The following is a 12,362-nucleotide window of genomic DNA, read 5'->3' as shown; positions in this document are numbered from 1 at the left end:
CTGTACAGGGTGCTGTGGATCTTTGCAGTCAAGATTGTACTTTGGCATCGAGAGAGATGTTGTCGTTCATTCAGTGCAGAAACACATGATGTGGTTTGGGGGAATTGTAAATGAATAACCTTTATTATACAATAATCATAACATAGTTAACAGTAGAAATTTAATCGGAATTAAATGTTCATAATGTAGAATTAATGCTTATTTCACCACTGTGCTTCCAACTGGAAATATTCGCTCTTTGAAGTAAATACTATTGCTAAATATTTTAGAAAAATTACCATTTTGAAAATGAATCACAGAAGTCAGGACTCAATTTATTTTACAAAAAAAGCTTTTAATCTTTCTTTCATTACGTGAGGAAAAATATAAAAATTAGAAGACTAAAATATATTTTAAGAAAAATTACATCACATCGGTCCAAAAAACCCAAAACAATAACACTTTATTTTAACCCCTGCATTTAGCATTTCTATGCATTATAACACACTATAATGTACTTGTAAACATTGTAAGAACATTTTTGTTCCTTAACTATTTGTCAACAACTGCAACCCCATGTGAAGCATCCATAACTCGCTTATGGGGTATAAATAGATGTTATTGTAAAACAGATTTAAAAAATGTCTTCATAGGAGAAATTATCAGTTGACAGATGAAAAAAAACACCTAACATTTCCTTATGAAGATATTGTTACATGTTTGTATATTCACTGCTCAGACATGCTGATTCTTCAAGCAAAGTGTAACGTTGTATTTTATATTCCTGACGGCCATTGGAGACTAAGATAAGGCCTTTTTGTCTATCATGCTGCATTGAGGATGCAGGGAGGTGAAGTTTTAAACACCAAAGGCAGATATTTGCACTCGCACCTGTGAGTCGGCCAGTACACAGAGATTGATACACCTGTCCAGTTTTGATTTAAAAAAAGCAGAACTCCCGTCTCACAGTTTCCACATTTTTCTTGGTGATCATCTCTGAATTTCCACATATTCCATCGTTCATGTGCTATCCTCCATGAAGAGTGGAAATAAACACAACGTTGTCTTGGTCCTGTAGTTGGTAGTCCAGCTCCCCCTGAGGTTTACAAAACACACGACACATTCAATACTCGCACATCTCTACAAGTCAAAGCAGAAATGTCTGTCTTCGCTAATACAAATGTGCGTATTGCTCCCGTGCTCCCACTGGGGTCCAATCAATGACAACATTTTCATTTCATTTACATCCTGTGTTGCGTCCTGTAATTGAATCAATGGATTGAAATTGAAGCGTTGGCTCTGTGTGTGCGTGTAAATGTGTGTTCAGATACGAGACCCCAAGGATGAACCTGTCTTGCAGCTGCTTTCACGTTACACGAAACATTGACTCAGAAAATGAGCAATATCAGTATCAGTGAGGCTATAACCTGCCCCCGCACACAAACAGACCTGAATTAAATGCTCGGGATCTATGCACGGAGACATGACCTCCAGTCATTTAACACTGTAATGGAAACATCGGTCAAAGAGCTTAAAATAAAAAATATTGCAAGTTTTTACAAGCTACTGGAAACACACACACTATCTCTCTCCACCATCTGACAGTGAACATGGCTCCCAGAGCTCACCATTAGCTCCCAGTCTGCATCATTGATAAGCACCAGTATCCCAGGTCTCCTGTGGGAAAACACACCGTTTTGAGTCAGACACATTTCCCAAAGGGACAGGGGACAGGGGACACACACACACACACACACACACACACACACACACACACACACACACACACACACACACACACACACACACACACACACACACACACACACACACACACACACACACACACACACACACACACACACACACACACATCGGGAGAGCAGAATGCCTCCATAGATGCACATTAAAAAAAAAAAACACACAGAAAAAAAACCCTGATCTGCATCCAGCATCCAATAAAAACTAATTAAAGTTGTTTTGAAATATAATTAAATGAATGACAGCAGCACTACAACAAAGATTTTAATGATGTTGAACAAAAGAGAAATAGCTTCCTCTATTTAATGGGCAGGACATTTTCATATTCATATTTTTTTTCTTTTCTTAGCAAGCAAAGTCTGTTATTCAGTCGTAATCAAAGTCAAAAATAACAGTAAAAGATAATTGATGACACCTAAAAGTAACCGAAAACAATATTTTTATTCTTAATATTTTTCAGGAGCAAAATGTAGCCCAGAGAAAATAGTCAACACTTCACAGTATGAAATTAATAGACAACCAGTATTCAGTTTGAGAACACACACTGGTATATTTATGATAATACATCTAACAGTATCTGTGACTGCATGTGTGCGTTATGTCCATGTTACAGCACGTTATGCATAAAGCACTTGTATTAGCAATCACAAACTCAGAAAATAGTTTTCTGGCTAACAAGGGCTGAATATAATGATCTGTCTTTTAATATAAAAGAGACAAAAGTGTCTTGAGTAAAATAGTAGAGGGAACGTGGGGGGAAACAAACTGTCACTGACAATTAATGGCGGCCCAAAAATAACGTACAGATGAAGCCGAAAACAAAAAATCCCCACCCTTCAGAAGAGGATAATGGGGGTAAGGGGACAAACACCTCTGGGTGCAGTCTCCTTCACATGAGTTGGTGTATTTCATTTCTGAACGCCACAGAGGAAACTATTTAGGTATTGTGGGTGGGGAGATAATGCCTGAAGCAGTTCAAATAAGCCGCTCTCCACCTTGATGCTCTATGACGTCAATGAGAAAGGGCAATGTGAGAGGAACCTGTGAGTACAAACATGCGGCAAGAACACACACAAACAACAGGGCTGCTGAGAAGGAACAAAAGAATTAAAGATAAAGACAAAGATTGTCAACTAATCACCCACAGATTGTTTTTTTAAAAGATATTGAAGAAACACCTTGATGATGCGTGTGCTTCCAACATGAAATACACACACACATCAAATGTACACGGTTTATAGGTAGGCCAGCTATTCCTCCAGTCATTGGTTAGGTGGTGCTATAAATAGTCCTGCACAAAGGCAGCTGTAAAAGTCAGCCAGTCCTATCAGGCTGCTGTGAGCCCTGGACCCACAACACACACACACACACACACACACACACACACACACACACACACACACAGGTAATCATCTTACTGAAACCCATAACCTGAAGACTAGACAGTTTTTTTCCTCCAGGATTTCAGCAGTTTTGAACTGCAGGAAAAAAAATGCTTCACAATCTACTTCACTTTCATTTTCATAATTTCACATGTTCTCATAGAGCTGTTGTGACCAAATGTTTCAGTTACATTTGGCAGTACATTTATTTTGTTGCTGTGATGCATAACGTATCATTTCAGGTCATGTTGTTGGACACAGATCCAAGTGTGTGTCAAGTGCACGCACACACTCACACAGAGTCTCCCTGGACAAAGAGCTCGGGCCGTTCCTTCAGCAGGTTCCGTTGGATCCAGACCAGCAGCTGCTTCACGTCCCCTAAAAAACACACACACACACACACACAAAGCCCATACACAGACAGACAACAGAGGCCACAGGTCAGGGGTTAAGGGTCAAGGTGCACGGTTCCAGCCCCCTGGTCGATGTGACGCGACAGAAGCACCAGGCGGGACGAGGCTGTGTATGTGTGCGTCTGTGTGCATGTATATTTATGAGTGTATGTGTATGTTTGGGGGGGGGGGGGGGTCTGGAAATGGGGGGGGATGGTTGACTGATGTCAATAGCCAAGAGCGACATTGTTCACCTTGGCTGGAAAGAAATTAAATGAATATTTGTTTGTCTAAATCTAGACACGACTGGACAGATTAGAAATCAAAAAACACCCACAGCTCGACATTTTCAAAAGGTTAAAATGAAGGAAAAAAAATTGAAATATTAAGTCAGACATTTTCCAAAAGCATCTACTTCTTTAAAAAAATATATAAATGCAATAATATTCCTCTGCAGCATCACACTTGTGAAGTTCTTTCAACGCAGGACAAATAAAATAATCCAAAAAGCCGATATCAGAAGAATAATTTTCTTTGTTTGACTGGAACATTAAATGCTTCTCGCCTGAGATTGGATATCAGCAATGCTGGATTTTTGTCTATGAGTCTGACCTCTCGAACAATCAGATTGACCTCGTCTCAACAATAGGCTGAGCCGCACTCAGACCGACTGACAGAAAGCCACAAAGGCGACGACAATGAGAGGTTTTAGGATAAATCCCCGCAAAACTACCAACAATGAATATATTAGAGTAATGGCTGTCGTTCGCATCAAGATTCAAGGTGGTCTGAGAGCTTTTGAGTGTGTGTGTGTGTGTGTGTGTTAGTGCTTGGTGTGTTTCCTTAAAGAAATGTACGGAAACAGTGTAACATTATGGACACAAACGAAATCTAATATTTTCTTGTTTTCGAGTGTGTATGATCACAGCTGTCTTCTCGATGTACATGATGCCTCGCGATAACACTTGAGAACAGCACTGCAATTTCTGGTAGCCATATCACACACACACTCACACACACCCACCATCAAAATGAACAGTATCAGCCTCCTTGACCAGTTTACACAGGAACGAAAAAGACCAGACGAGCGGTATGGAAATACACGAGGAGAGAGTAAATAAACAGGAGAGAGAGATACAGAGATTACAAGAGAGGAAAATGAAACGAGCGCGGCAGGAGATGGAGCAGATACGAGGGTAAGAGGACGACAGCGAGTCGTCCCAAAGCCAGGTGGAAGGAGAGCGCCGAGGCCGTAGCAGGTAGGAGCCGAGTCACACGGGGATCCAGGATCAGCCGGATCAAAGGCAGAGCCAACATCACAAAACTGTGCAAAGACCACGGCAGCTTTTACATGAAATACATTCAGAATTATTTATTTTTTTAACTTTCAATCAATGATTATGCTGGATATAAAATGCAGGCATACATGTAGTGCATATCTAAACTCACTGAGACATTCTGGTGCCTGAAACCCACCAACACACCTGCTTTTTCAGATTATGAAATTATTAAACCACATATCTAAAGAAAATGTCTCTTCTGTGGAGGAGTCGTCTTTTAAAGTTCAAGGTTTCATTTATTAAGCCATAAAACAACAGAGATTGCAGTGCTTGCTGATAAAGCGTTTTAATACAAATAACCACAAGATGTAATCAAATGAAATACAAACGAAGAAAAACGTAAAAAAACGCATGAAATAAATATCAAAAGGCCGACTGAAGCATTTGGCTTGTGACAAATATATTTATAGAGACACCTGCCTGGTCACTGATGAGGGCAACTCCCTGTGTGGATGATATGTGATGTGTAAGGTGTGTGTGTGTGTGTGTGTGTGTGAGCGGTGCTAAGGTTAATTGCAGTGCTCTCAGCCAGCTCAGTAGTATAATGATAGTGCTAGTTTTCTACAGTTCCAGGCCTCCGTATAAAAAAGACAACTACGTCTCCTGCAGCGTGCGTGCGTACACACACACACACACACACACACACACACACACACACACACACACACACACACACACACACACACACACACACACACACACACACACACACACACACACACACACACACACACACACACACACACACACACACACACACACACACACACACACACACACACACGAGGAGGCAGTGAATATTGACCTGCACCTCTGCGGGGCTAAAAACAGAACTAATCACTACAGCAGTCATAACTCCTTCTTTGTGGTGACTCCTTTTTTTGCTCCCTCTCTGCTTTTGACCATTGGTCATTTTTCTCCACCATTACCCCTTATTCACTCTTTCATCCCATCGCCCATTTACTTTTTCATTTGCTCTCCCTCTCTCGTAAAACCTGCTCTCCTCCTCTCTCTCTCTCCTTCATCTCTTTCCATCTTTAGCCTGTATTTCCATTTCCCTCCCTCGACGCACACAAGCAAAGTTGCACACACAAGTTGCACACACAGACAATAGATAGGTTGTCTTAGCTCAATACACGGATCAATAATAATAATTCAGACAGCTTTTTGTCTTAAAAAAAAAAAAAAAAGGTTACACATGGGGCAACCACTTCACGTCACGTTTTAAAAATGGAGGACAATGTAAAGGAATAAGGAGTTAAGAGAGGTGAAAGGAAAGACCAATGACGTGGATCGACTGGGGGGTGAAGGTTTTTGAAAGCGCTCTGCGGTCCAGGTAGAGGGGGGGGGGGGGGGGGGGGGAGAAACCGAGGGAACAAACAGACGAGAGAGGGAAAATGCGTCACAGGCTCCTGAAGCATCTTGGGATAGCTGCGTTGCGTGGGTAGAGAGGAGACAGGGAGGGAGGGGAAGGAGGGGAGGGAGGGAAAGGGCGCCATTTTGACGCCGATTCAAAACTGTGGTCGCTTTTCTTTTGTGCGTGCAGTCCCACCCCCCCCCCCTCTTCTTTTCTGTCTTTGTGCGATTATGACTGTCATGCGAGGGGGGATGAGCTATCCATCTTTCTGCTGATGCGAGGGGCAAAAACTGTGTGATCTAAGACCACAGGGGTTTTGGTGTGTGTGTGTGTGTGTGGGAGAGAGAGAGTGTGGGGGTGGGGTCTTTCAGTTGAGGGTCATCAATCACCGGCTGGGGTCAAAGAGAAATACGAAGGATTCAGAACCAATTATATCTGCCTTCACCCCTTCTGTACTAACTAACACACACACCTACACACACACACACACACACACAGTTGTGTAAGGCGAAATTAGTTCGGAGAGACATTTTCAGGATCAGCAAACCTGCCAGACACACAACCAGTTCAGACTTAAGATCATAATGAGCAAAATACGTCCATGAAAGGTTGTGTCAAAATGTCTGTGCTCCTGTGAAGCTGAAATTATGAACTGTGCACAACATGGTGAAACCACACACACACACACACACACACACACACAGGTCCGCTGGTGCAGCGAGGTCATATCTGGCTGACATTCCCCATTCTGGTCAACTTTTGTCTTTTTGTTGTCGTGGTAACATCAGCGCCATGGATGAACACCCTTTGTTTCGTTAAATACCAAAGACACATATTTCTCTCATTTGTTCCCTCTCTCTGTAACACACACCTCTAGGCAACTTCCATTCACTTGCCTCCTCATTTCCTCAGTGACCCGGGTCCTGAGCAGGGTTTGGGAAATAAAGTCGGGCTGCGGGCCGGTTGTCCCTCGACTCCTCCATGTGAGCTAGTGACCCATATTGGAAGGAGCCCGAATCCCACAGCAGAATAAAATCTAATCAATTTGGATCCTGAGGTAGGAAAGTTTTTATGAACTGAGAAACACGCCCGCCAAGTCAGCCAAAATGATCTTGACCAACAGAAAAAACATAGACTTCCCCTTTTTGCCCCCTTTCCTACCTCCATTCACATACACACAAACATCTGCATTAACAGTGGGCAACATTCACAAGTGAAAGGATCCATTCATGAGGATGGAAGCAAAGAGAGAGAGAGAGAAGGTTCATGGATCATGGAAGAAGTTGTGTGCAAAGGGAAAGATGCTATATATGGTTTGTTTACATTGGTTTTAATATACCAGTCACAAATCACAATATATGTCCCCATCTTCCCTCAACAAATACTAATATAAATTCATTTCCATATATCTCAAAAGACTTCCTGGTTAAAGGTTAAATAAATAACGTGTTTGGCCATTATGATGTAAAAAACATTTTTCTTCTTATAATTAAAACAAAAAGGTTTTATGTGAAATCAGGACAATACTGAGGGCTTCGCATTTTTATGTGACCTCTCTTTAAATGGCCGCTAAACATTTCCAAACTTTAAGTAACAGAGTCACTGAGGTGTACTAGATCACAAACACATCATCTGCACACCAGCATCAGGTAAGGGACAGAGATGTCATTAATTAAGGATTCTTTAAGTTTCTCCTCAAACATCCTAACTGCCAGGAAGCCATTGTCTTCCATTGATTTCAACACATTATGTGAGTCAACTTGGCGAGGCTGTAAACCTGTAAATATGTAATTCATCACCCTGAAACCTCATATTCGTAATGCAGCTAAAAACACGGATTTTTTTGAAAAGTCATGAAAGGCAGTCCATTCATGAGCTGGTGTGTTATGTATTTTAAAGAAAAGCATCTTGAGGATGTCACTGTTTCACAATGAGGCTCTCATTCGGACATGGTGATACTCACAAGGTTCGGATTGGCTCGGAAGAGTCACATGATGTTCCTTCACACCATTAAAAAGCAGCTCCGCTCCACCTCTAGACAAAAAAAAAAGAGTCAGATAGGCTAATTAAGTGTGTGTTTATGTGGTGTTTAAATACTCTACAGGACAAACATGTCATGAGGTCTGCTAAGCTGAGAGTAAACATATGGTTGTCTTTTGCTGTTTAATACAGGTGTAACACACCTTTACAGATAAAGAACATACATTGAAGTGACCAAACGGGTTGCAGGATTAAACTCATTCATCCCCTGGTTTTCAAAGACAAAGGTTCAGTATATCAAGTGTGTCTCAGTGAGGAAACTCCGGGCATTAAAATAACCATAACCGCAAAATGTTGATAATTAAAAAAAATTAAAAAGAAATAAAATAAAAAATAAATTAAATTAAATAAAAAAAAGAAAAAAAGAGTACAAGTGATCGACAGCATGTACGATTTGTTTGGTGCTTTCAGAGGCACAGATCTGACACACTTGTCCATATGACTTACTGGGATGCAAGAACTTTGAAGGATTGGTAATTCTGGAAAATAATGACAAAGTCCTAAAATTGTTTTTATTCCCACATTCGTGACATTGCATGCTTGTTATTAGACAATGTCACATTTGTGCATGGTCGTCTGACCTGTGGTTCACCGGCTAAGACCTTCCTATCAATTACTGTAACATGTCAGCTCCGAGCTAACAATAGGGAGCTATGAGTTCTCTCTCTCTATATATATATATATATATATATATATATATATATATATATATATATATATATATATATATATATATATATATATATATATATATATATATATATATATATATCAATAAAATGTTATATAAAAAGAATATATATATATATAAGTGCCAACATTTTATATATATGTGCCAACATTTTATATATATATATATATATATATATATATATATATATATATATATATATATATATATATATATATATATATATATTACAACATTGATTTTAATATTTCTTTTCTTAAATTACATATAGCATGACAGTTGACTTTATACTTATCCCCACTCATGTACTGTTGCTATCATATTTATTGTTTTATTGAGAAGTATAAAGTAAGGCAATACTCACAATAGTAACAAGTAATAGTAATTTAAGCCCAAATTACTCATTTTAGTGAAGCAGGTCTGACTTGAGGCTGAGGTCTAAATGTTGATTGGTGCTACTTTTCCTTTTGTTTAGCAGCTCATTCAAGCTTGTGTTCAGAAATTCTTGCCATGTTTTGAAAGGCAGACTTCTGCACATCTGGCTGAGCTGCAAGAGGAACCACGAGCCGACCGAGTGTGTGCTCGTGCGTCGTGGTGAGTGTGAGATAAGGTCACAGACACAACGTCTTCTATTCCTGTCAATTTACAGAGAAAACGCGACCCCACAATGGTGAATATTTCATAAACAATCTCAAAACTAGCAGGCAGCTAACCTAGCTGTTACACTGACGTGAGGTCTTGTTTAAGTAAGCGACGGCTGACGATGCATAAATAAACGGGTACAGAGGTTATTCAGCCTCTTGTTTCTGCAAAACTGCTCACAGAACAACACAACTGGAGTACGACATTATCATGAAGAGTTGTATATTCGCCTACCCAAACTCCAGGTGAATCGCTACGGGCGCTGCCATATTGTCGGCACATGCAGGAAGTAGTGGCGAGGGTAAGCAGGAAGTAGTGGCGAGGGTAAGCCGGAAGTGACGTATTGAAGGCAATTTTTCCATACAAAAGAATACATTAATGTTTAATCGACATCAAAACTAATTTTGGACATTTTTATCAAGAACTGCATCAATATAGCAAACCGATAAGAAACATTAAGAAGAAGAAGGTAATTCAAGCGATTTTAAAAATTAATATCTCTTTTTTATCATCTTTTTGTTTTTACTTTGTATATGTAAGTTTTGTATGTATGCCAGTTTTGTGCTTAAAAAAGAAAATAAAGAAATGAAAAAAACAGAGACTTGACATAATCAGCAAACTGAAAGCAAGCTTATAATATTTTTAGAAATAATATTATTTTGTAAAAATACATGTTGTTATTAAATTGATATTAAAGAATGAATAAAAACAACATGGACATGTTCAAATGCACATTAAAGAATATAAACCTTTTAAAGGTTTAAATGAAAATGTTAAGAACAGAGACATAAATACAGGATAGGATTTGAATCTAACTGCAGTATATGCTGATTCTCCGTGTTTAGTTTGCACTCTGGGAACAGTAAGCATCTCTGTAACTGATTCCGTGTGACGGTGGCCCCATTTATGAACTGGTATTCCCTTGAACTTAATGCTAATTTAGAAAATCATTACATTGGAAAGTCATTAGTATGCAGCACTCTCTCTCTCTCTCACATGCCTTGTGCATGTCTGCATGTATTTGCATTGTGTATGTCAATATGAAAGTGTGCAGAGGCCTGACACGAGTGTGTGAATGCACATCTGTCTCTCTCTGTCCCTCTCTCCCTCCTCGCATGCATCCTCAATCATACTGGTGACAGTTCCAGTCCCAGTATGCAGGGCCGGGAGGAGGAGGAGGTGGGAGGGGGTCGGTCAGAGGTTTGAATTGCAAATCCGCTGCCTTCTGTTGGCGTCCAAGCCTTAGCAGGCCCTTCCCTGTCCTCATTCATGTGTTAATGAGGAGTCAGTGCAGGGGCAGATAGACAGATCGACCAGGGGCCTGGCAGGGGTGAGGGAGGAGTGAGGCGATGGTGGGGAGGCAGGCAGGAAAACAAGGGGGTCCTCTGATGCTGGAGGCCGCAGTGGAAGTTTTGAAAGATGATGAAGACATGATATGCGCCATTTGTGGCTGCAGCCTCTCGTCCTGGGATGAGGAGCATACAGTCATGGGGTGAGCACAGAGGGGGACAAAGGGGCAGAAGGTGGGGTGTGATCGTTATGGCTGTAAGGTTCATGAGCTATCCAGGAATGATCACACCATCACTGGGTGTCACGTCACATTTGCTGAGCTGCCTTGAGGTGCACGTACAGCGGTGGATAGTACGCAGTGCTTCTTTTGTACTCTGATGGACTTCTTGTGCTTTATTCATCTCAGTATGAAGTGACCAAAAACATACATTACATGCGTTTGATAAGTGTACACAAATAATTGCTGTTCTTTTGTTTAGTACGATTTGTTTTATTAGATTTGAAATGAAGAAGATTTAGAGATATTTCAATATTTTGAATTCAGTTGAAGATGATGTGAAACACCTGTTAACCGAACCTTAGCGGACATGCTCATTTCCATTATGCTGTGTTTGTAAAACTGGAATACACAACACCCTGTTAAAAGGATATGCTGATGTTCATGTGCACATTAAATAAAATGTATCTCAAAAAACGTGATTCACTACCTGATTCATGATGTCCAACAGTTTTTATTAGATTACTGTTAATCAGACTGGTAATTAATTCTGTGAAGGAGCCGAGTTAACCTCTGGCATGACAAATACTATGTTTTTGTCCTCATTATTTTGTTGGCGGTCTCCAATATCCCGCCCACACTTCGGCCATCTTCATCTTCAGCCTCTCAAACTCAGAGTTGGATGTGATTTGAGACATTTCTTGAAATGAAGTTCCATATCTTCCTGCAGATGAACGTCAAAAGTCAACGCTACGCTGCCAGGCACCAGCTATAGAGCAGCCAGGGTCACACATGATCAGATGACAATGACCCGCACAATGGATTAGCTATAAAAGGACTGGGGGGAGAGATTAGGGGTGAATTGATGACGGTGGTCTGGCTGGCTGGCTGGCCCCGGATATCTTGGGTCTGTTTCAATAAGGAACATAAAGAGCTGAAATGAACATGTACCATGATACCAAGCAGAGAGAATCCTCTTACAGATTACATCCATAACATGTTACGCCTATGTACTGTATGGGAAGGGGAGACAAAGAGCAGAGCGAATGATCATTTTCTATTGTAGCAGATTATGTGGCATCCTATTCTGTTCTGTTTGATTTTATTGTACTTTCTGTTCTACATTATAACTTTGTTCATGTCACAAATTCAGGAATTCTACTTTCTTTTTTCCCCCAGGAAACTACTGCACTCCTGCCTCCTTCATGGAGGGAGTAAGCAGCAAGAGCAACAGCAGTTGTCCTGCAACATCTGTGTTGTGGCACACACAC

The 12,362-nt window shown here is 40.5% G+C and overlaps 1 protein-coding gene across 1 annotated transcript; it reads right to left on the bottom strand.

Annotated features, from left to right (window-relative positions):
• Nucleotides 1-250: 250 nt before the first annotated feature.
• On the bottom strand, nt 251-9,877 carry urm1 (ubiquitin related modifier 1). Its single transcript, XM_079288871.1, has 5 exons — nt 9,819-9,877; nt 8,175-8,245; nt 3,419-3,500; nt 1,608-1,656; nt 251-1,075 (listed from the first exon to the last, which is right to left on the bottom strand). The coding sequence occupies exons 1-5, from the start codon at nt 9,851-9,853 to the stop codon at nt 1,007-1,009; spliced, it is 306 nt and encodes a 101-aa protein (XP_079144997.1). The 5' UTR covers nt 9,854-9,877; the 3' UTR covers nt 251-1,006.
• Nucleotides 9,878-12,362: the final 2,485 nt, after the last annotated feature.

The sequence above is a fragment of the Melanostigma gelatinosum genome (assembly GCF_949748355.1).
Source record: "Melanostigma gelatinosum genome assembly, chromosome: 18".
In the NCBI taxonomy this organism is placed as follows: Eukaryota; Metazoa; Chordata; class Actinopteri; order Perciformes; family Zoarcidae; genus Melanostigma; species Melanostigma gelatinosum.
The sequence above is the reverse complement of the archived record's forward strand: the minus strand, read 5'-3'. Positions and strand labels throughout refer to the sequence as shown.

Excerpts from the sequence above, each read along its gene's own strand:
- urm1 (XM_079288871.1), bottom strand. The coding sequence starts at position 9,853 with ATGGCAGCGCCCGTAGCGATTCACCTGGAGTTTGG. Across the intron at positions 3,501-8,174 it reads TCCGAGCCAATCCGAACCTT|GGGACGTGAAGCAGCTGCTG; the intron begins GTGAGTATCACC and ends TGTGTTTTTTAG. Across the intron at positions 1,076-1,607 it reads ATGCAGACTGGGAGCTAATG|GGGGAGCTGGACTACCAACT; the intron begins GTGAGCTCTGGG and ends TGTAAACCTCAG.